Raw genomic sequence first — 23,628 nt, 5'->3', positions numbered from 1 at the left:
CTAAAAGCTACTTTGAGGAATACTTTTTTCTTGTAGTAATATATCAGTCAAGAGGCAACACACATCACACGTGGTATGAGACATTAATGGAAAGCTTCAGTATCAAACCGTGGTAATTAGAGCATGAGCATTGGTGAACCCCACTTTGGGGTTCACCAAATTTTTTTAATATTTTTTTGTGGGCCCATGAACAGTTATGAACCCGAATTTGTAGTTTTCTGCATTAGTGAACCCGGAGAAGAAGTTCATAGGAATAAAATAATAATATTTTTTTTTTAAAAAAAAAATTAAAATTATTCAGAATACATGAATAAAATATTAAAATATATTATAAAATTTATGAAAACATTTTATTCAACCTATGTTTTAGTTTTGGAGTTTAAGTTTTGGTTTGTGTTTTCAAATGTAGAAAAGCTATGTTTTAAAATTTTATGTTGTTTCTTAACTTAAATTCAATTCATAGAAACATTTTGTTCGATGATCAGTCTACGCATTCAACAAAGGAATTAAGTTCGAGAATGTTTAACTTAGGATAAAAGTTCACATAGAAAAACCATTCAAGTTTTACAAACCGAAATACATAAGTTGATAAGTTGCTAATGAAACAAAAAGAAACAAGTTAAGATGATAGAGAGGAAAGACCGCAAAAGAGCCATCTAATTTCGTGAGGTAGAAGCAATGCTACCTGTAGAAGAAGAGAACACAAGTTAAAGCAGAAGCAAAGTAGTAACATTGAAGATATAGACAACACAAACAAGTCAAATGAGAAGACTTACCATCGATTCTGCTGAAGTGCTTGATTAGTAGTTCAGTACACTCTTTCCGGACATACACACAGTAATGGAGTTGTCGTCCCGTCTCCAACCACGTTGAACACAAACAAATCTCCGTTGGTGCATCTGTTATCACGACAGAACTTTCTCCACCCTCTGCTGATGTAATATGCGCCGTCTGATTCGCTAAATCCGAAGCGCGCAGTCCATGACTTTCCCTCCTTGTTGACAAGTTTGACCTCTTTGCATTGTTGGTTCAAAGCACCACACCTCATAGCTTCCACAGGAAGAAACTACAAACACATACATAACATCAGCCAAGAAGCAGTACTAGAAACAAATAAATAACTAAATTTTACGAACCATTTTGTCGTCCTTTTGATTTGTAGGAGTAACCTCAGCCAAGAAGCAGTAGTCGTATGAGAAAGTAGGAGCATCATCTGCGTCGGCTTCTTCCTTAACGATGTGAGGATGTGTATACTGAATCTCACAACAGCTAGGACCAAAAGGAGTCACATGAAAGACCATGTCTCCTTCGTGTTTGAAGATGACAATGTCACCGATTCGAAGATCATGTGCTTCGGTGAACTTTTTCCAACCTTTGGTGAGTGTCCTGCCTTCTCGGATCACCTCCCAAATTTGATCTGAAGCGTCCGATCTTAGCTTCCATGGTTTATTGATCTCAGCCCCTTGTATGTGTTTTGAGTAGAAGTCAAGTGCTATTGCGACGCCACTTTGAAAACCAGGAAGAAGAGGCTTGAAGAAATGAGGTTCTCGGGGAGTTTCCATCTGCAACAATCGAGTTTTAAACAAACCGTGAACCCTCAATCGCAATTATTAGCACACATTAACGACAGATTATTAGCACACATTACCACAATTGAACTCCCATATCGATTAAGAACCCTAAATAAAAAACCCCAAATCGATTTTAAATCACACAAATCGCAAATCCCTTTCGAACATTCAGAGAAACGAACCCTACATGAAACGATCATGACGATTTACAGCAATTATTCGAAACCCAGACTTCGATTTACATCCCTAACGCGAAAGCCCCAATTTTGAATTGAAATCCGAGAAAACGGTTTCGAGTTTCCACCACAAAATCGAACCAATTCAACCCTCAATCTACTCGATACTCACCTGAGCAAGTGGAGAAGACACTCCGTCGTCGATTAGAACGAGAAAACCTCTGGGAGACGAAGTCGCACGAAATATCGCCTCTCAGAAAAAAACCCTAGCTTTTTGGTGGAGAAGAACAAATGAGGCGATACACGTCGAACCCCAACTTTCCTCCTCCTCTACGCGCTTTCGTTCAGCAAATCAACACCCGACGCGTGGCTTGAACCCGCTTCATACAGTATCACTCGCAAGGCCCGGTTCATCAAAACAAACTCATTTTTTATTTTCTTTTATTCATCGGCCCCTTAGAACTCGAGCCCATGAACCTAACTAAAACCCCTACTGCGCATGGTCTTAATACATTAGTTAACAACTTAAGAGTTTGGTTTACAGGTAACGTAGGACTTTACAGTGGTCAACACTCGACAGTTGCAGTTAAGCTATTCGTTGAACTAAGATTGTACAACTACAAAAACAACTGCGGTTGGCTAGAAAGCAACCAATCATTATCAACCTTTTATTAATGAGAAACTGGTGGCTGGTGCACTCACTGTATATAGTGTTCAATTAAGCCCTTGTTTCTTTGGTGGGAGGGGACGAAACCATCTATTATTACCCTAAAAAGCCAAAACTGTGTAGGGGCAGGAGTACAAGGCACATGGTTTTCATAGACAAACCAGAGACCGTATCTGAGATTTCAAGGGGTATAAATATTTTTTTTTTTAAATTCCTTAATTTGGAAGCCTACAAAAAAAATTTGGTGGCCAATAATAGAACTAAAGATTGAAGATCAATAATAGAACTAAAAGAGCCAAAAGCTTTGTATTAGAGAATAGCAAATTCCAGCACAAGAAGATATTTAATTACCGCGTTCACATAACAAGTTTAGATCTCTTCAAACACATTCGATGAGGCCAAACCAATTCAAAATCAAATGCAGTCTGAAAAATATTCTTAAAATTGGTGTCCCAAGGAAACTGGATACCTCCAATTACCACCCTATCAGATCATCAGCTGATCCACTTAAGTTACATTTCTCTCAAGCCATTTGGAGAGATGCAGTAAACTGATACAGCATTAAATCATGCTCTAAACTTTAATCTACTGACATTTTACTCCTTCACTTAATCACGTAGTAGGAAGAATACCAAATAAAGAATGTCAACCAGAACGCACGAGTATCACATGGTATTCCAAGCAACATAAAGCAATAAAGGCAAAGTTAATCACTTTCAGGAAGGGATAAGAAAACAGTCCACTATCTGTTATATGGAACCTCGTGGCACATACAAAAGAAAAGACAAATCATTTTCAGATAGGCTTACAGTCTTTAAGTAATTTTCAGAGTGATACTGGTGCCAAAAAAGATAGATCTCCCCTGCTTTGCAACATCAATATACATAAAATCTACCACTAACTAATGCATCATTTGGAATCAGTGTCCCAGAAACACATAAGAATATAAGTAACAACCAACCAAGAAAAACATAATAACGATAAAAGAATATGAGAGAATTTTGTTGGATATAAATCAAGATAATGTATAGATGGATGTCACGGCATAACTTAGTTTGCATCAAACATACCAACAAAGAGTTTGCCTAAACTCTTGGATCAGATAGTCATACGTTTGATTTCCGTTAGGAGAGATCTGTTATATTAAGGAGAATTAATTTAATATAGTTTGTGCCTCATCGTCGAAGATGTACAAGAATTAGGGTCTAGAACCTCATAGTCATTAAAAAATTGTTTGCATCAAACATCTTTTGGCATAAGATATAATAAAAACCATAATATCTAAGACAGAACAGAGAAAGGTCAGTATACACCCAACAGGTGTATATTTCAATGCTAATTCAAAGATTAGGGAAGCTTCATGGCTGCTCCAGCTAAAGCTCATGGGTCCCTATGAGCAACTCTTGAGGATTTGATTTGCCAAATTTACTGCCACATGGGTCTACAATTGCAGTAAATGGTAAGAAGGGTCCATTCTCAATAAGAAAGCACACTAAGATCATACAAATTCAGTGAATAACTATATAAGGTGCAGACTAATAAATAAAACAGTACACCAAAGGGTCTCTACTAATTCAAAAGTTTTTTGATTAAAATAATTTACATTATATGTCAGAAAGTATACGAAACCTTTACCTTTCCACTATATATATATATATATATATATATATAGAACCTGCAATGCAACCTAGAAGATCTATCTTTTATCATGTCGACTGCAACTTTTTCTCCCACAATCAAACCAAGTGAGCTCTTCCAAAATGTTCTTGGAAAATTTTACTCAAGACGACTACTACTTCATTTATCTTCTCAACCACCAACCATAGCGTCGCCCCCATTTGCAGACACTCAAGAAGCTTCACTCTCTTATGCCCACCATATGAGCCTTGATACAAACGTTGTCATAGTCCTCTCAGTTCTCTTCTTTGCACTAGTTTGCTCACTTGGACTACATTCCATCATTAGAGTGGTGATGAGGTACTCCAATTTGTTATCATCCGAAGCTAATAACGAGCTCGCAGTTCGCTTGGCCAACACTGGGGTCAAACGAAAAGCCTTGAAGAGTTTCCAGACGCTAAGTTACTCTATGGAGCTTAAGCTGCCTGGCCTAGATACAGAGTGTGCCATATGTCTCTCAGAGTTTGTATCCGGGGAGCGAGTCAAGCTTCTGCCAAAGTGCCACCATGGATTCCATGTCCGGTGTATAGACAAATGGCTAAGTTCACACTCTTCCTGTCCCACATGCAGGCACTGCCTCATTCAGACTTGCCAGAAGATAGCTGGATGCAGTGAGGCGTCCTCATCACGTAATCAACCACCACATGGCATCATTAGCGTGGATATAGCACCATTAGGACCAGAAAGATTGATACTCGGTTTCTAAATACAGTCCAAGTAGACTTGGGCGCAGTTATGTTGTAAAACTTGATATATAAAATCAGGGTTTATATGTAGTTTCATATTCAAGATAGCGTTATCATTTCCGCTGTACAGTTTTAAAGATTATTATGACATGTTGCTTTGTTCACTCATGAACGTCTGAAAGTGTACATTTCACAATAAGACATCCCAATATAAGATTTTTGAGTCACGTGAAACTCCAAAGATAAGGAAGCTGAGAAGGCAAAACACTTAAAGTGAGGGTATCAAATCAACTCAGAGAAATCCTTAATCATGTAATGCCACTAACTTGTTTGTTTAATAGTGATTACCATATTGATTAATAGCATAACAAGCTATGTAAATTAAAATAATTTCGAACTAAAGAACAAGAAGGAGACCTTTCTTGTTTGGTTATCAAACTTGTATTAAAGTGAGTAGGCATCGGATAATATAAAAACGTGACCAAAATAAGCAACAAGGAATACTAAAAAGACCCTACAAGAGAAAAGATGCTTTAATATAATCCACCCAAATGAGAACAAGTCCAAGATTGAGAAAGATACATAGGTGACACACCTAGAACAAACGGCTTAAAGAAGAATGGAATCTGAGCAAGAAAACCACCATAGAGTCAAATCAGAAGATAGAAAGTAAATATGGTACGATGAATAAACAACCAGTGTTGGTGCTGTCAAATATCAAAATTGAGGTTACAGAATCTATAGACATTAAGTGCCAAAAAATTCAATCATTCAAGACTGAAAAGCCACTGAGTGAGCATCAAATGTAACAGTACCAACAAAAATGGTGTGGCTTATACTGGTACTGCACCTAAAGAGACAATCTTGGAGTATTCGAGAGAGACAAGCAATTAGTTGAGTAAACTTGACAAACTGCTTCAAACTATGGTCCAAAGGCCCATGGTTTTCAGTTCCAACTAAATATAGACATGGACATCTGGAATTCAAAAAGAAATAGCAAACCAATTATACATGAATGCTTGTGCTAGTTGTGCATTAGATAAAAACCAAAGATTGTATAGTCAGGTCTTTTTTTGAACCTATTAATAAAGCCCAACATACCAAAGTTTACTAAACAGTATAATCATCATTTGTTGCTTGAAAAACAATAATTTAGTTCTGCTTCTACATAATTCCTTGAGTTGATCTTCCACGATCATAGCCCGTAAGCGTCCGGTGTACGGTGTACCGGATATTTGAATGGTTCGCGTGAACTGAATCACCATAAACAAGTAATGGTTAGGTCTTCATCTATTATTGTCATGTTTTGTTGATAATAATTCACACTTCTTTCCAACAAGAATTCAATAACTTTAATAATTGAACGACGTCATTCATTTTGTAAAGCTATATAAAAAACTTTGAGCTTTATTTCCCATTTTATGTTCCATCATGTATTTAACCTCCTCTGTATGAAGATTACTTGATCTATAAAGCAATAAATGGTAGTCGTTAAAATTCGGTTCATCTGCTTAACTATGGTATTATTTCTTGTTTATTTTTTACGCAATTATTTTCAACTAAAAAAATGGTAAACCACTTTCCGGCGAAGGAATATTAAATCACCGATGGTCACGTGTTTGGGATATCTGATATCGTCGGATTCGAATTCAGTTCGCTTAGCGATGCTGGAACTCTATGCTACCACCATACCACTAGCACGTGGTTAATTATTTTCAACTATTTAATTTAATTAGTTATCTTAACAATGACATCATAACTGCATTATTTTATAAGTTGTTGAATAAGTTGGTTAAAAGTATTAAAATAAAAATTAGCAAACGAATTTCATATTACATTATTGTAGGGATAGATGCTTCATATGCTTGTATCATTTTCTTTGTTGTACGAATTTATACTACTACTGCTTATACAGATTTAAATATAAAGTATACTATCGATGGAAACAATATATATATATATATATATATATATATTTTGGAACAATATATTATTAGATAAATAAATCTGAAACTTTAAAAAAAAAAACATAAATCTGGAACTTCGTGGTTGAAAAAAATGAAGTATTAATATAGTATCCATTTCATTTTATTGTTACATGTAAGCTTAAAGCCTTAAACCACCACATGAATTTAGAGGTAACTAAATTCATATTCCAAAAAAAGCAATACAACTTTATGGGTGGATTCATGATTGTGGTGTGCCACTACTAGCTAAGTTGAGAGGGATCGAAAAAGCTATATATCTCTAGGATCAAGCAACCCATTAATTACATTCTAAATCCAGAGAATAACTAACCTTACTTGACTTTTCTCCAACAAAAGAACATGAATGTGGCCTGCTATATATATGTGTATTTTTTTTTGACAGCATATAGGTGACTTTTATATTAGAAAATATTACATTATGCTAAAAACATGAACATGGCCTGCCTCATCATATAATAAATAGTGAGAATCAAATGTAATCATAATAGCAGCAATGAAAACCACAAGTAGTTTCGTAATGATGGACACAACGTTTTCGTACGTGCCAGCTTAACCTTCCCACATTCTTTTTCCAACTTTCCCTCTCTCTGGCCTGATTCGATTGTACTCAGCATGTGCGATTCACGTGGATCACATAAAGTTGACTTTTTGGGTTTTCGTCTAACGAAAAAGTTAATGAGGATGGGTCATAGTCGTTTAATTTTGTTAGTTTTTAGGGACTGAATATGAGGATTGCAGCGTTACTGCTAACACTTAAACTTGTTATGCCTAGGATGATATGATCTAACTATCATACGTTTATATACTAAGTTTGTTAAAAAATAAAATACACTCAGTTCGTAATCTAACTAAGATGTGGTCCCTGAAAAACTATAGAATGAGGTCCAGAGGAAATTTGCCACGTAATACATGCATTTGTAACCTAAAACACTTCAAATTCATAGGTTAAATCTAGAGCGATTCGCAATAGAAAAACTATTAATACATAGCTCCATGCCAAGAGTCAAGATACCCGTTAGTAACGTTAGAAAAGACATATCTCAATTGAATCGATAGATAGGTTATATAGGTTATCATTATCTAATTGCATATATATATATATATATATATATATATATGGCACAAGAAAAAGGGCTAGACTCCATGTATTTTGTATCTCAACTTGACATTACTTATAGCAATGACATATGGTAAACAATAAATAACTATTTCAGAAACTCTTATTTGTGTGTCAGCAAATATAGTATAAATAATCTACAATCGTTTTGACGACTTCGGATGTACATGTAGTAGGAACTATTTAATACATTAGTCGTGAATGGAATGAAATATTATATTTTAACACATCATGAAAGTCACTTTCTTTCACGGCCTGATCTTACTATTCCACTTTAAAAAATAAAAGAAATACGATTCAATCCTAATAGAAAATGAATTAATTAAGTTGAATTTTGTGAAATTTAATCGAACAAGCAACCACGACCATCGTTGCCTGGATTGACTCGGCTTGCTTAACACTAGCTAATAAGAAAAAAAAAAAGAAAAACAATCAGAAAAAAATAAAAGAAAATGGAGCTGTCATTTTAGGCCGAACCGATCACAGTGGAGCCATCTCAGCAAAACAAATTAAATCTTAACTAATCCAACGGATGACGAAAATAAATCTTAATTAATCAAACGGCTGAGAATTAAATTAAAAAAGGGCAGTTAAGTAGAGTTAACACGAGGGAAAAGGCTGTCTGACAGCCAGGTCACGTTATCTGTTCTTATGGTCGAAATGATTCGTCCTTGTCGATAATTATTTATTTATTTATATTTGAAAGGCGGAAAATAAAGTAGTAGAGATAATAAGCCCGCCTATTTAAATTCAACATTGTTTCTCCCTCTTTGGATTGTCTCTCGTTATCCTCACCTTCATTATCCCCGGCGAGACGAAGAAAGAAAGAGAGAGGAGGAAGACTAAGCCAGAAGAAAGAGAGAGAATCGTCTTGATTCCTTAGTTCTTCTTTCTTCGATCTCATCTTCTTCTTCTTCTTCCGATCTTTCTAACTCACGGTAACTTTACGGATCTACTTTATCTGCTGGATCTAGATCTGGAATCGCTATGATCCCTTATGATTTTCTTAGAATTTGAGTTTTCAGTTGACCGATCGTCTTTAGATTGACTAGTCTTGATGATTGATCTTGATCTCTATAGGCATAGATCCATATTCAGATTCACTGTTTTTACCAATTAGAATCTGAACTCTTAAGGTTAGATTGAAATCTTGAACTCAGATGAAGTTAACCGATTAAGGAACGCTCTGTTCATGGATGTATTCAAGATTAGTCGGTTGACTTCGGTCACCGAACACTGTGGTTGAGTAGTCTGATTGTGGCTCATTTGTGCAGCTTATTAAAAAAAATGGCTGAGGCTGATGACATTCAACCCATCGTCTGTGACAATGGTACCGGAATGGTCAAGGTTAGTTACTTATCCTCTCTGTACTCTCTTTTTTTCAGATCTGTGGAATGTTCTCCTTTTTTGATGATTTTATAATTTATATGTACAGGCTGGTTTCGCCGGCGACGATGCTCCCAGGGCTGTTTTCCCCAGTGTTGTTGGTAGGCCAAGGCATCACGGTGTCATGGTTGGGATGAACCAGAAGGATGCCTACGTCGGTGACGAGGCACAGTCCAAGAGAGGTATCCTCACCTTGAAGTACCCCATCGAGCACGGTGTTGTTAGCAACTGGGATGACATGGAGAAGATCTGGCATCACACTTTCTACAATGAGCTCCGTATCGCTCCTGAAGAGCACCCGGTTCTTCTTACCGAGGCTCCTCTTAACCCAAAGGCTAACAGAGAGAAGATGACTCAGATCATGTTTGAAACTTTCAACTCTCCGGCTATGTATGTCGCTATTCAAGCTGTTCTCTCCTTGTACGCCAGTGGTCGTACTACCGGTTAGTACATCTTAAGCATCTCTTTGTACTATCATTTTGAAACTGAGTGAGTGCTGATTGTCTCTCTCCATTGAACAGGTATTGTGCTTGATTCTGGTGATGGTGTGTCTCACACTGTGCCAATCTACGAGGGTTTCTCTCTCCCCCACGCCATCCTCCGTCTCGACCTCGCTGGTCGTGACCTTACTGATTACCTCATGAAGATCCTTACCGAGAGAGGCTACATGTTCACCACAACAGCCGAGCGGGAAATTGTGAGAGACATCAAGGAGAAGCTTTCCTTTGTCGCTGTCGACTACGAGCAGGAGATGGAGACTTCCAAAACCAGCTCTTCCATCGAGAAGAACTACGAGTTGCCCGACGGGCAAGTGATCACCATCGGTGCTGAGAGATTCAGGTGCCCGGAGGTCTTGTTCCAGCCGTCGTTCGTGGGAATGGAAGCTGCTGGAATCCACGAGACGACTTACAACTCGATCATGAAGTGTGACGTGGATATCAGGAAGGACTTGTACGGTAACATCGTGCTCAGTGGTGGAACCACTATGTTCTCGGGTATTGCAGACCGTATGAGCAAAGAGATCACAGCACTTGCACCTAGCAGCATGAAGATTAAGGTGGTTGCACCTCCCGAGAGGAAGTACAGTGTGTGGATCGGTGGTTCCATTCTTGCTTCCCTCAGCACATTCCAGCAGGTATGACATTGACATGAACATGATTATTTATTTTCTTATAAGGCACTGATAATCATTTATATGATTGTTCTTGAATAGATGTGGATCTCCAAGGCTGAGTATGATGAGGCAGGTCCAGGGATTGTTCACAGAAAATGCTTCTAAGCTCTCTCTCTCTCAAGTAAAGGCTGTGGGTTTTATGAATGGGATCAAAGTTTCTTTTTTTTTCCCTATCCTATTTGCTTCTCCATTTGTTTGTTTCATTTTCTTTCTTTTGTTTCTGTGCACTTGCGTGTAACAAAACTCTTATGGGATTTTACCTTACGTCTGCGTTTGAAAGAAACAGCTTTCGTTTTGCGTTATAGTCCATTGTTTTTGTTACTCGAGTGACCGATTTGATGTCTTCTTATTTTTCTATAATTTCTTTCAACACTGGGAAGAAGAACCTTTGATACTCTTTGTTTTGTTAATATACGTATTGTATGAGATACGATTCTATTGATTTTAATGTGGCACAATCTTCTTAAATCTCATACTAGTTTGTTGACATCACATATTGTGTAACACATTAATATTCATTTTGATATTTATATTTAGCCAAAAGAACCACCAAACTAGTTCCAAAGTGCATCTCTTGGTTACTAGAACCTTGATAATACTTTTACATGATAGACGACATTATAATAAAGTCACAGGAATTTCAAATTGATCTTGTTTTTACTAATTATGAGCTAGGGCTGGGTATAAATAATATATATCCGTTTGATTTTTCAAATACTCATTGTTGTTAGATCATATATTAAAGTAAAAGAATTTAGATACTTATAAATAAAACAGTTAACAAGTATGGAACAAGTATACATAGACTAGGAAGCTTATGTTTAAACTATTTCCCATTTAAAACGGGAAGATTTTATAATATATTTTAATAAAAAAGGTTTGGAACAAATGTTAGTTACCCAGCTTGATTTACTCATTGTTTGTTGAAGAAAAAAATATTTTATTATTGTGAAAAGTAAATAATGGAGGTGATTGGTTGGGCTTTATCTTCTTACTTTAGCATTATTTATTTTTAAATCATTAAATTTTACCAATCATGCTATAACTTTACTTTTAAAAATTAAAGTCTACATCAAGTTTTTATTTAGTTTTACCAGTCATGCTTTACCTTTATTTTTAAAGCTACAAAAAAAAAATAAAGCAAAACTTTTTCTTATGTATTTTAGACAAAAATGCTACATCATCCTTTTATAGGCTGTAGAATCTGTAAAATAAAAAAATATCTATAATATCAAATAAATTATATAATCATAACAAAAACTTTTATAAATATTTTAATTTTGAATTTGAGTGTTTTTTAATTATTAAGATATTTAAATAATATAAATATCATTTACATATCACATTTTAAATTACAATAAATTTTGATAATTTATAAAAATATTAATATAAATTATTTTAATTCATATAAAATAATAATTTTATATATGCAACACATATTTCATATATTTTATTTTAAAATATCTACAGCCTATAACTTACAGCTACAACAAATTTAACTATAACAAAAGTCTCTGCAGAAAAAATCTACAGTAATAACTTTACAACTACAACTAATTTATCTACAGCTAAACATCTACAACTAAATTTTAAAGCCACAGTCGAACCAATCATCACCAATCATCACCAATACTCCTACATTGAGATATTCATATTTTTGTTCATTTTTCTAGTTTATAATATGCACAATTATTTAGTTTACAATAACTTACATTTTTTTTCCTATTAAAGTAAGTAAAAGAAAAACTGATATTAATTTCTAATAGAATACTAGATTTTGACCCGCGCTTTCAAAGCGCGGGATTGTATTGTTTGAAATATTTTATTTTATAAAAGTTAAATTTTATAACATATATTTTTCTGAAAAAATTACATATGATAAGATTTTTTTTGTATATGTGTAGTAGTTGTTTTATATGTTTAGGATGATAATTCTAAAGATATAAAGGTAATATAATATATAATCTAATGCTAATTTATAATATATATATATATATATATATATATATATATAACTGAGTCGGTTTTAAAGTGAATATAATCTATTCCAACTTGTGATTTATATTCTAGAATGACTTATATGTTTATATTTATTAATTGTAAATTTGACATTTTAATATAATATCAAAGGCAATGTATAAAATTTTGATAAACTCATAATCTAAAATATTGAAATAATTAAGGCAAAGCCCATATATTTAAAGATAGTTTAATAGATATTAACGAAACCCAACAAATTTGCAAATAGAATGGGCCACCAAAAAATGGTTCATCTCATTTGTAACCCAACAAAACTGAACATATATCTTTGGTCTTTTAGACGGCTCAGATTTAAAAAAAAAAAAACTGTAAAGGCAAGAAAAAAAAAGACAGACATATAGAACGGTCTCTTAATCGACAAAGGATGAGATGAAGAGAAATCGTTGTCGATGTTGAAAATCGAAGCTGTACGACTCAGATTTGGTAAAGACGATATCAGAAACTCGTAATTTTAAGGTATAACATCGTTTACTCATCCGCAATTTGTTTTCTTCTATCTGTAATAGAAGTCCTAATCGAGTTATTTGTTGACAAATCCTAACATGCAGGTGAAGGAATATTAGATCTGAAATATTATTAAAGAGAACAAACGAACACCATCACTTTTCACCTCTTGGAGATGTCGAACATCTGAAGAAACCAGGAACATAAGGTGAGCATTTACGAAGACTCTCCTATATTATTGTCAAAACATGTTGAATTTAGCTTAGAAAAGTCATAATATAAGCATACTATGAAGAAAATAGATTTCTTCACATACTTGATATGTTGTTACTGTCGCAGATATCGTTTACCGCTTTGAGAGGGACAACACGATAAATCTAAGCCTGAAAGAAGCTCAGGCTAAAACGCTAGCGCTTTGACCAAATCTGTTATAGACTATTTATATTTATCTTCTTATACGCCTGTTCTGTTTTATTTTAATGTGTTTAACTCTTTTATTTGACATATATCATGTAGAAAATAGTATGCTGAGGAAGGAGATGAGGACAAAACCTTAAAGTACGAAGATAAGCGTTACACTTTGTTTATTAAGTTACCTTTTAACTAAAACTGTTTGGTAGTTCTACTTTATATTGAGTTGTCTTATTAGTGTATACAGTTCATGTGCAGATCTTTCAGTGGCTTCTTAGTGCCAGAATTCACATAAAAGACATTGGACTCAGACATAAGCAAGGCATTAATAATTTCCAGATAAGTATTGATTTAATTTAGTAAAGATATTCATAAAAGATAGTGGGAAAGTATAGATTATATTGAGTTGTATTATTAATGAATACAGTGCATGTGCAGGTCTTGCAATATAATCGTTTGAGCCATTATTCAGTTGGAAACAGGTTAGTATTGATCGCAAAAACTTTTAGTTTCTAATCTATAGTGACTTATATTTACCAATTAAATTTTTTCATCAAGTGTTCCAGAAAAAACCGTTTGAAAGTCGGCCAAATTAAGATACAACTCATCATTCATGTGATTGGATCGAGTATTGTATTGATGGTTTGTTGATCGATAAGCTCCTATTGCAGGTCTAACATGGAAATTCCAGATTTTGCGCCAGAAGCCTCCCTTTACTCTCAATGTAAGTCATTTTACATGTTGCTTGAATCTTATCACCCTTGTATATGTAAAAAATCAGATAGAAATATTTAAGAACACAATCAAACTTTTCAAAAAGACATACTTAAACAAAATTTACATATTTCAAAACTATAAATAGGCAGCTACGATTGCTTACATTCTCATCAGCTAAGATGAACTCCATGGTTTCACCTGATAGTTGAATGTTTTGGATCCAAGAGAAATTTAGTAGTGTGTCGGGGCCTAAAGTGTTGAATGGTCACTTTTTCATTAGAGGCACTCGATGTTTGGATTTTCTTTTGTGTAGCCATTGCTTTTTTTTACGGTGTGGGTTTGATTAGGAAGAGGTGATTGCTATTTATAATAGGAAGAGGTCGAAGGGAGAGGTGTTTAGGTTTTCCGTGTAACTTGATGCACACTCTAGATCGTATCTTTCGAGATTTTATGGTTTTGATTTCGATATGAATAATTGTTAATATTAGGAAGGTTCAGTCCCTAATTCGAAATCCCAAGATATTATGTGGGTATTGCACACGCAATATGAATAGATGTAATTCTTTAAAGCGTGATTTTAGGCAAATCGTATAATCTACTTCCTCTATATATTCGGTTACATTTAATATAGGTATGAAATAGTGAAGCTTTGCCATAATCTATTTTTTTTTTTAATAGGAAGAGAATAACACGGAATGAGCTAAAGAATATACTTAGAATGGATTTGACATTCCAATTTAATTACCTGTTTTTAAATTGCTTACGAAAATTAGGGGATTTGTTGAAAAATTATAGTTCGAATAGATATGGTATCCAAAATATTTATAAATTTATTGGTTGTTTAAAAAATAATTAGATTTGTAAATAAATATTGTTATAAATTTTTGAATTATACCATACTAAGTTGTGGTCAAATATATTTTAATTTTTTTGGTTTGATTAAAGTGTCGACCATTATATATTGCATTTTTTAAAGGAGACAACATATATGTAGGTGTCATGTTGTATGTAAATATAATTTAAATAAGTTTATTATTATTATGAACATTGATTCATCTTGGTTAGTGTTTTCATTTCAGGGCATAAGGTTTGCCAGAAAAAAGATGATGATTTTGGTGGGGTTTCAATGGTATAGGGTGTTTCATCATGAAGATAATTTTGATGGGCTGAATATTCATTCATGTTTGGATTTAAAAAAAAAGCCTAAACTTAATCATAGATGGGCATAAAAACGATTTGAATATGTTTAAAAAATCGAAGGCTTGCGATTGGTTTAAAATAACTGGCGACATTTAAATTTTTAAAAGGATAAAAAGGCAATGGCAGAGACTTGTAAATAACTTGAAAAGGCAGGGGTAGAATCCTAGTAGGTATTCTGCTTTAATAGTATAGATTATTTAACAAGTAATTCTTAAATATTTTAAACTATTTACAAGTAACTCTCATATCTACCACTAAATAGCAAGTAAAAGAATGATACAAATAACATATTTTGAGCAAGTATTCGGAAACAAGTATTCTCTTTTTAACAAATTGAGTATAACTTACTTTAACAAATAACTCTCATATATTCATTTTTTTTTTCAAAAAAAAAAAACAAATTGAGTATAAATCGCAATTTTTATTACTCCTATAAAGTAAGTTAAGTATGTACGCTCAAGCTATATTATGAGCACATTTGGTAAACGTTGTTTATAAAAAGTCAAGTCGTTGAAGAGATCAATACTCTGAACCAAGTTTTCACTGGGTCCGTCCATGTTTATTCATTAAACAGGCCTTGAATATGGGCTTCTAACTTGGGCTGCCATAGGATTGAGAAAAAATAGTACAGCATCGAATTCAATTACTCACTCCCCCTTCCTTCGTCGTCTCTCTTCCCTCCCTCTCGCACTCCTGCAAATTAGGGTTTACCCGCAAAAAAAACTAGAGAAGAGTCGATCTCTTGTCACTGAGCTTCGTTCTTCCGAAGATAATCAATCCTAAATCGTAACTCCAGAAGATCAAAGATGGCTCGTAACGAAGAGAAAGCGCAGTCGATGCTCAACAGGTTCGTCACCATGAAAGAATCAGAGAACAAGAAGCCCGTACAGCGCCGTCCTTACCTCGCCTCCGAGTGCCGAGACCTCGCCGACGCAGACAAATGGAGACACCAGATCATGCGAGAGATCAGCCGCAAAGTCGCCGAGATTCAGAAGGCGAGCACCGCCTCCGAGACCTCAACGACGAGATCAACAAGCTTCTCAGAGAGAGATGGCACTGGGAGCGTCGGATCGTCGAGCTCGGCGGTCCTAATTACAATAGACACGGCGCTAAGATGACGGATTTGGAAGGAAACATTGTTGAAGCGGACGAGGTCCTGGCTACCGTTACTTCGGCGCGGCGAAGAAGCTTCCCGGAGTTAGGGAGCTTTTCGAGAAGCCGCCGGAAGGCGAGGAAGGGGGCGGCGGAGGTTGTGAGCGTTGGAGCTGCGAAGGAGGTTTTGTTTGAGGAGGAGGAGGATGTTGTTGAGGAGGAGAGGAAGGAGAGGGAGAGGGAGAGGGAGAAGGAGGAGAAGGAGAGGGAGTTTGTGGTGCATGTTCCTTTGCCTGATGAGAAGATGGTGTTGCTGAAGAAGAAGATGGAGTTGTTGAGGGAGTATGCTAGTGAAGGTTTGGTTGAGCAGGAGAAGGAGGCTAAAGCTATGCTCAATATCCATAGATAGAACACTCACCCACAAGGTGATGATTGCATCTGTTTAGCTTTTAGTTTCTATATATTAGTTAGTACCGTTATGGATGGAGTTTAGATAGATATATGCGGCAACTTTTACTTCAATGGCCAGTTACAAAAACCTTGCCTAGTTGGTGGTTGCAAAGGATATTTTATTTACTGTACTATCTTGATAAATGCGAGAGACTGATCAATCTTTATACCTTCTCAGGCTAAATACAGCTAAATGAGCTGTTTTTATGGCATAGAAGCGATCTTTGCCTCTCGGAACATAGTGTGGGACATAAGGTGGGAGAAGTGTGAGAAACAAACTCTTATTCTCGTATATTAGCACTGCCTTTGGTACTTTGTTTGTATTGCAATCCTTGCGGTCACAGAATCATTTTTTTTCTCTAGATCGCTATCACTACTTTCTTCTTCCTAATGAGAACGAAAATCTAGTGTTGGGTTAAGACAGATGCAGTGACATAAGTTGAAACAACCAGAGATTACCCACTGGCATTTGTTCGTATATTAGCAGCCAGAGGACTCATGAAGATTTGATTCAATCTGGGTTGTTGACTTCCTCCCTCGTTAGAAAAGATTGTGAATGGAGAGAGAGAGAAATAATAATTCAATATTAGCAGAGACATTTAGTATAGTTTATCAATCAAATGTTTGAATACTTCTTCACAGACACAAACACATTAACGGTCAGAATCTGACACGAAAATAAAAATTAAAAAAAAGTTTAAAGATTCCACAAGGAAACAAAACACACAAAAACACAGCAAGGATTGAATTGTTTGAATCTAACAGCTAAATCAAAACTCTCGGTTAGGAGTTGTTTTGTTGTTGTTAGCTCCTCCCCTACGAGCCTCCTCGCTGCTCGAGGAAGACGGGTCAAGACCGTACTCGCTCGTGTTCCCATACTCACTGCTTGCACCATACTCCTGGCTATCCAACGCCACTTTCCTGAACTTCTTCATATCCGCAGTGTAACTTCCCGAGTCATAGTCCGAGCTTGAACCCCTTCCGAAGAGTGCACTTTGTCCAGGCTTCGCTTCGTTTAGATCATCTAACGATGCATCTCCCTCTAGAGCTCGAACAATCTGTTAAATATCATAGAGTGACTCGGAGCATGTGGTTTGGATCGTACCTATGATTAATTATGTCCTAAAACTTACTTGGCTCATCTTAGGCCTGCGTCTGGCTGAGTGTCTGATGGCTGCAACAGCACAAGCCACCATTCTTGCCATCTCATAAGGCTCGTATTGGTTCTCGAGACGTGGATCAACTAGTTCACTGTAATCTCCATCCTGAGCTGCGTTTAAGCATAAGGGTCTTGCCTGTGTAACAAAGTAACATAGTTTGTATATAGATCGTTAGGCCACCAAGATTATCACAATTTGTGATGTTTGTATATATGTTACTGACCCAATCAGCTAAGCTGTCTTCCATTTCACCAGTGAGATCAACAGGTCGACGTCCGGTTATGAGCTCAAGAAGCATCACTCCAAAGGAGAAAACATCTGACCTGTCTGTTAGTTTCCCGCTTGACGCATACTCTGGAGCCAAGTACCTGTCATTTGATTCAGAATAAGAGATTCTTGATTTAGAGAAAAAGATTTGTGGGTTGAGATTAGAAATCAAGAATATGTTTTTGAAATAGCTATGTTTTTATCACCCGAAAGTTCCCATGATACGAGTGGACACATGTGTAACGTTGTCTTGAGATAGCTTTGCTAAACCGAAGTCAGCAACCTGAAGATTTGAGCCAAGTCCAGTTATAAATAAAAACAAAAATATTAAAATGTTAGGACAAAATCCAAATCCAAAATCAGATACTAAACCAAAAAGGTCTGGTATCTCTTTGGAAATCAACCATTCCAAAAACAAACTTGTGAGGGTTTAGACCTAAAACGGACAATATCATACAAAGCAAACGCAAAGGGTTGGACATCAGGTGACAAACATCTTGGCTCTTGTAGAGCGTCTAGTCCAGTCACAACACAGAGAATTTATAAGAATGATGTTCAAAATCATGAGCATACCTTGGCTTCAAATGTTTCATCAAGCAGGATGTTTGAAGCTTTAATGTCTCTATGAATGATTCTTGGATGACCTAAGCACACAAATTTAAGTTAAAAGTTTGATCACATCTCTCTAGTTAGACCTCTATAGGATCATTGAAAGATTTGTTTTGACTCACAATCTTCATGCAAGTAAGCAAGCCCTTTAGCTGATCCCAAAGCAATCTGGAGCCTTGTAGGCCAATCAAGCATGGTACCATTTTTACCATGGAGATGAAACTCAAGTGTGTCATTAGGTAAGAACTCATAAACCAACATCCTCTGTTCTCCTGCAATACAATACCCAACAAGAGACACAAGGAACCGATGGTGAACTCGACTAATGATCTCGACCTCAGCTTGAAACTCTCGCTCTCCTTGTCCACTTCCCGCTTTAAGACTCTTCACAGCGATCTCCTTACCATTGGGAAGTATTCCCTTGAAAACATACCCGAAACCACCTTGCCCTAACAGTCTATCTTTAGAGAAGCCTTGAGTTGCTGCAGCTAGCTCGTCGTAGGTGAATGTGCTCTGGTTGAAACCTAGAGCCACTGAAGGGTGAGGTGGTGGTAGAGCCGGACCGTGCGGACCTGAGTAGATCTCGCTGCTGTTTAAACCTCCTGAGACGGGTGGTTGAGATGGTTGCCAGCTTCCAGGTGGTGGTGGAGGTGGCGAATTCATCCAGTTGTTATTACCGTGGTTTGATCCAGAATATTGACCAGACATATTCATTACATGACCGCTTTGGTTGTACTGTTGTTGGTATTGATCACCCCCACCTAAGAAGATTAACAAAACGGAGACTTTGTTCAACCTTATTTCTTGGGATACAAGAAAACAATATTTGATTGGTTCTCCACAATATATCAAATTCGCTGTATGTAAAAAGATTATGAAGCACTGAAATGTGTTTTGAAGGTAAGAAGATTTTGTTTCGTTAGGTTATTTATTGAGTTTTCTTGGTGCACAAGAAAGGTTCCAAAACAGAAACTAGGTAATATGCTAGGACGCTATGGTTGGTGACTTTGTTTAATCTTATTTCTTGGGTAACAAGAAAATAAAATTTATTGGGTTTTCCACAAAACTTTGAAATGTGGTTTGAAGGTAAGAAGATTATATTGAGTTAGGTTATTTATTGAGTTATCTTGGTGCACAAGGAAGGCTCAAAAACAGAAACTAGTTTAGGTTTGTGACTTGGTGTTTTTTTTTTGTGACTTGGTGTTGACTATTAATGTGTTTACCTTTGCCTGTGGCGTAGCCATTGCTTGCGTAGTACGGCATCTGATGCTTCTTTTTCTTCTTGCGACAGCAACAGACGCAGAACAAGATCATAACAAGAAGCAACAATCCAGCACCAGCCACAATACCTATGATAGCGCCCGTATTAACATCGTTACGTGACGAGTTTGAGCCACCACCGCTTGATCTAGGAGGAGCTAGCGATCTTGGCGGGGAAGGAGAGTTATTGTTGCTTCCTCCACCATTGTTGTTTCTAGAAGGAGGCGAAGGAGAATTATTGTTGCTTCCTCCACCACTGTTGCCATTATTGTTGTTATTATTCCCATTGTTGTTGTTATTACCATTGTTGCTTCCTCCACCATTGTTATTGTTGTTGTTGTTGTTGTCATTGTTTCCACCATTGTTGTTGTTGTTGTTATTGTTGCCTTGTGGTGGAGATTGTGAGTCTGAAGAAGGTGGTGGAGGAGAGGAAGCATTATCCGGCGGTGGAGGAGAGGAAGCATTATCGGGCGGAGGAGTAGTAGCTGGTGGCGAAGACGAAGGAGGAGAGGAGGAGGATGAGTCAGGAGTCGGAGGAGATTGCTGTTGAGTGGTGTCGGAGGAGGGAGGAGATGGAGGTGTAGATGACGGAGGTGAGTTCTCTGGGGATTGCCCCTCCGCCATAATATCTTTTTGATGTTTCTTTTTTGTTTTTTTTTTTTATTCGGAAGCTCTCTCCTTAAGATTTTTTTTCTTAAAGAGAGAGAGAGGATTTGAACAAAGAGAACACACAAAGCTCTTTGTTGTGTTCCAAATCCTATTTTTAAGAATGCTTTCAGATTTTCAAATGTCTTATTTTTGTAGGGTCTATATTTGGGATTTAATACAGCCATGCAAATTATGTACCTTCAGCTAAATTTGTAATAGAAAATTACAGGCTAGAAGTCGATGTTTTATTACAAACAAATCGGTTGGTGTACCGAAGAAAGAAGCGAGAGATAAATAGACAATAATTACTGGTGAAAAATACATAAGGAAAAGGGAAATAAAAAAGAAATAATGCTTTCGTTGAGAGTTGAACTCAAGACCTCCCGCTTACTAAACGGGTGCTCTAACCAACTGAGCTACGAGAGCTAATTGGTAGTTACTATTGTATTAAGTATATTGTAGATTACGTTAACAGAATGATTCTCTTTTAATATAAAGACAAAAGAGTAGTCGCCTAAAGATCTTAACAGATCAGGAACACAGCTTGGACTCTTCAGGACACATAGAGAAGGTGTTTCTTCCTCAAATTAAACCAAACAGAGATCGTAGAACATCTCCCTCTCTCTCTCTCTCTCTCTCTCTGTCTTTTAGATCCGTTTACTTCCGATTCGATGCCTTCTCGTAGACGTACCCTCCTCAAAGTCATCATCCTCGGCGATAGCGGGTTTAGCTTTCTCCAAATACACTCTCTTTTTTTTGTGTGTTTGTATTTGTTCTACATGTATGCGATCAAACCCGTGATTTAGGTTTTTTTTTTAAGATTTAGGTGTCTGACTAGTGACTCCTTTCCTGCGGTTTGGATACTGATATGATCTGGTGATCTCTTAATTTGGCTGATCTCGTTGCTGTTGACTTGTGTTATCCCTTTATTTCAATTACTCACTCTACTTATCTGTCGTTAGATGTGATTTTTTTTTTTTGGTTGAGGTTTACTTTCTGTGTTGTTGATCAAAATCACAGCTTTGTGGTGGACATCAAAATCATGTACTTGTTTTAATATGTTATGTTTATTAGACTAATTTTGGAATTCTCTTATTATTTGTGGTTTTTTTTTTTTTTGCAGGGTGGGGAAAACCTCTTTGATGAATCAGTATCCTTCTTTTTTTGTTTGATTAGTTTTGTCTTGAATTGATTTTAAAAGGAAAATTTGATTGTTTGGTTGGTTTGGTCCTCATTATATGATTTCGCACTTTTTTGTTTTTGGGTTTTAACACGATAAAACTTCAGATATGTTAATAAAAAGTTCAGCAACCAGTACAAGGCCACCATTGGAGCTGACTTCTTGACTAAGGAAGTTCAGTTTGAAGATCGCCTTTTCACTTTACAGGTTCTTACTTGTGGCTCTTTCTTTATTTTGTGTGTGGAATAGTCATTAACTAACTAACTAACAAGTTTCTGCCAGAAACATAGATAAATATATAAGCACAATCTATCATTACCTTGAACAAAGCTCACTTGTTTGTTTCTTTTTCTGTTCAATGGGTGTGTAATTACAGATCTGGGATACAGCTGGACAAGAAAGGTTCCAGAGCCTTGGTGTAGCTTTCTACCGGGGTGCTGATTGCTGTGTTCTTGTATATGATGTCAACTCCATGAAATCATTTGACAATCTCAACAACTGGAGAGAAGAGTTTCTCATCCAGGTATCTTGTTCTCACCCCCTCTGTAAACACTAGGCAGAAGCAGTAACGCAAAGTGTGTAATTGTTCCTTACAGGCGAGTCCATCGGATCCAGAGAATTTTCCCTTTGTGGTTATTGGAAACAAGGTCGACGTTGATGGTGGAAACAGCCGAGTGGTATGTATGATGTGCTTTACTTTTCCACTCTTCATGGAATGTCTCTGAGATGTTAACATAAATGAGCAAGTACTTGATCATAGGTTTCAGAGAAAAAAGCTAAGGCTTGGTGTGCTTCAAAGGGAAACATCCCTTACTTTGAGACCTCAGCCAAGGAAGGCACCAATGTGGAGGAGGCATTCGAATGCATCGCCAAGAACGCCCTGAAGAGCGGAGAAGAGGAAGAGCTGTAAGTTTCAAAACAATTTTTGAAGTCATTAGTTTGGTGGTCTCAACGTTTTGGTCTTTTCTTTTGTTCTCTAGGTACTTGCCAGACACAATCGATGTCGGGACAAGCAATCAACAGAGGTCTACAGGGTGTGAATGCTAAGGGATCAATCATCTCTCCCAGAAGAATTGCTTTTGAGTTCAACAATGGGAAACTTGTCTCTCTTCCCATTACCCCTTTTCTTCACCAGCTATCATCTCTCTTATGATATTATATTACATTGCTGTACATTTGTTCTGTTCTGGGTAATGGAACCCTTCAAAGCGATTTATTTAAATTGTTTAATAAGTATATTATGGTTAGGAAAACGTTATTATGCATCTTTAATTATAAACATATTTTTATGCATGCCTCCCAGTAATATGAAAAACGATTAAACAAACAATATCTTTCCAATATAGAAAAAGCTTCAAATAGCTCCAAAACATGTTTCTGTTTTCAAATTAGTCCACAAAGATTAAAGTGACCAGTGCCTTCAATAAAGAGATAAATGATGAGTAGTATATCATTCTCTTACAGTTATAAAAATAAATAAATATTTAAATAAACAAAAATTTGAATTTTTTAATACTTATTTTGCATTTTTTTTTCCAATTTTTTTGATTATGATAAGTTAATTCAAAGACCTATCACCATAATAAATTATTGTTTGCATTCTTAAAAAATTAAAACATCAAATTATTTATATATCTAAAATATATGCTTGTTATTATTTTATTTTTTAGAAACTCTCACGTATTATAAATAATTGAAAAATCTCTTT

General features: G+C 36.0%; 5 protein-coding genes, 1 non-coding gene and 1 pseudogene across 7 annotated transcripts; 4 read left to right on the top strand and 3 right to left on the bottom strand.

The window, feature by feature from the left end:
- Window positions 1–283: 283 nt before the first annotated feature.
- LOC103838421 (B3 domain-containing protein REM9-like) lies at window positions 284–1,997 on the bottom strand. The gene is made up of 2 exons (XM_033290123.1): window positions 1,137–1,997; window positions 284–1,066 (listed from the first exon to the last, which is right to left on the bottom strand). Exons 1-2 carry the CDS (start codon window positions 1,560–1,562, stop codon window positions 809–811), a joined length of 684 nt encoding a protein of 227 aa, XP_033146014.1. The 5' UTR covers window positions 1,563–1,997; the 3' UTR covers window positions 284–808.
- An 803-nt stretch (window positions 1,998–2,800) lies between these two features.
- LOC103837772 (RING-H2 finger protein ATL78-like) lies at window positions 2,801–6,784 on the top strand. Its single transcript, XM_033290130.1, has one exon. It carries the CDS (start codon window positions 4,123–4,125, stop codon window positions 4,795–4,797), a length of 675 nt encoding a protein of 224 aa, XP_033146021.1. The 5' UTR covers window positions 2,801–4,122; the 3' UTR covers window positions 4,798–6,784.
- A 1,780-nt stretch (window positions 6,785–8,564) lies between these two features.
- On the top strand, window positions 8,565–10,884 carry LOC103838412 (actin-2). The gene is made up of 5 exons (XM_018658258.2): window positions 8,565–8,820; window positions 9,157–9,229; window positions 9,318–9,711; window positions 9,790–10,403; window positions 10,482–10,884. Exons 2-5 carry the CDS (start codon window positions 9,170–9,172, stop codon window positions 10,545–10,547), a joined length of 1,134 nt encoding a protein of 377 aa, XP_018513774.1. The 5' UTR covers window positions 8,565–8,820; window positions 9,157–9,169; the 3' UTR covers window positions 10,548–10,884.
- Window positions 10,885–12,247: 1,363 nt separating this feature from the next.
- On the top strand, window positions 12,248–17,188 carry LOC103837757 (annotated as a pseudogene).
- Window positions 17,189–17,372: 184 nt separating this feature from the next.
- LOC103837731 (putative proline-rich receptor-like protein kinase PERK6) lies at window positions 17,373–20,991 on the bottom strand. The gene is made up of 7 exons (XM_009114109.3): window positions 20,056–20,991; window positions 18,955–19,593; window positions 18,797–18,867; window positions 18,430–18,506; window positions 18,180–18,324; window positions 17,930–18,091; window positions 17,373–17,854 (listed from the first exon to the last, which is right to left on the bottom strand). Exons 1-7 carry the CDS (start codon window positions 20,714–20,716, stop codon window positions 17,567–17,569), a joined length of 2,043 nt encoding a protein of 680 aa, XP_009112357.1. The 5' UTR covers window positions 20,717–20,991; the 3' UTR covers window positions 17,373–17,566.
- A 101-nt stretch (window positions 20,992–21,092) lies between these two features.
- TRNAA-AGC lies at window positions 21,093–21,166 on the bottom strand. Its single transcript has one exon. It is a non-coding gene; the product is annotated as a tRNA-Thr (tRNA).
- Window positions 21,167–21,231: 65 nt separating this feature from the next.
- On the top strand, window positions 21,232–23,213 carry LOC103837716 (ras-related protein RABG3f). 2 transcript variants are annotated; one of them, XM_009114091.3, is made up of 7 exons: window positions 21,232–21,464; window positions 21,864–21,890; window positions 22,028–22,127; window positions 22,297–22,443; window positions 22,517–22,597; window positions 22,681–22,826; window positions 22,901–23,213. In XM_009114091.3, the coding sequence occupies exons 1-7, from the start codon at window positions 21,412–21,414 to the stop codon at window positions 22,965–22,967; spliced, it is 621 nt and encodes a 206-aa protein (XP_009112339.1). In that variant the 5' UTR covers window positions 21,232–21,411; the 3' UTR covers window positions 22,968–23,213. The 2 variants fall into 2 exon arrangements, with proteins under 2 accessions (XP_009112339.1, XP_009112347.1); XM_009114099.3 differs by lacking the exon at window positions 21,232–21,464 and adding an exon at window positions 21,482–21,784.
- The last annotated feature ends 415 nt before the right edge of the window (window positions 23,214–23,628 follow it).

Source organism: Brassica rapa, chromosome A01, assembly GCF_000309985.2.
Source record: "Brassica rapa cultivar Chiifu-401-42 chromosome A01, CAAS_Brap_v3.01, whole genome shotgun sequence".
In the NCBI taxonomy this organism is placed as follows: domain Eukaryota; kingdom Viridiplantae; phylum Streptophyta; class Magnoliopsida; order Brassicales; family Brassicaceae; genus Brassica; species Brassica rapa.
Note: the sequence above shows the minus strand (reverse complement) of the source record. Positions and strands in the feature narration are given on the sequence as shown.

Coding starts and splice junctions, on each gene's coding strand:
- LOC103837772 (XM_033290130.1), top strand. CDS start 4,123: ATGTCGACTGCAACTTTTTCTCCCACAATCAAACCAAGTGAGCTCTTC.
- LOC103838412 (XM_018658258.2), top strand. CDS start 9,170: ATGGCTGAGGCTGATGACATTCAACCCATCGTCTGTGACAATGGTACC. Junction 9,230..9,317: donor ATGGTACCGGAATGGTCAAG/GTTAGTTACTTA, acceptor TTATATGTACAG/GCTGGTTTCGCCGGCGACGA. Junction 10,404..10,481: donor CCCTCAGCACATTCCAGCAG/GTATGACATTGA, acceptor GTTCTTGAATAG/ATGTGGATCTCCAAGGCTGA.
- LOC103838421 (XM_033290123.1), bottom strand. CDS start 1,562: ATGGAAACTCCCCGAGAACCTCATTTCTTCAAGCCTCTTCTTCCTGGT. Junction 1,067..1,136: donor ATCAAAAGGACGACAAAATG/GTTCGTAAAATT, acceptor ATGTGTTTGTAG/TTTCTTCCTGTGGAAGCTAT.
- LOC103837716 (XM_009114091.3), top strand. CDS start 21,412: ATGCCTTCTCGTAGACGTACCCTCCTCAAAGTCATCATCCTCGGCGAT. Junction 21,465..21,863: donor ATCATCCTCGGCGATAGCGG/GTTTAGCTTTCT, acceptor TTTTTTTTGCAG/GGTGGGGAAAACCTCTTTGA. Junction 22,598..22,680: donor ATGGTGGAAACAGCCGAGTG/GTATGTATGATG, acceptor ACTTGATCATAG/GTTTCAGAGAAAAAAGCTAA.
- LOC103837731 (XM_009114109.3), bottom strand. CDS start 20,716: ATGGCGGAGGGGCAATCCCCAGAGAACTCACCTCCGTCATCTACACCT. Junction 18,507..18,796: donor ATGAAACATTTGAAGCCAAG/GTATGCTCATGA, acceptor TCAAATCTTCAG/GTTGCTGACTTCGGTTTAGC. Junction 18,325..18,429: donor CGTATCATGGGAACTTTCGG/GTGATAAAAACA, acceptor ATCAAATGACAG/GTACTTGGCTCCAGAGTATG.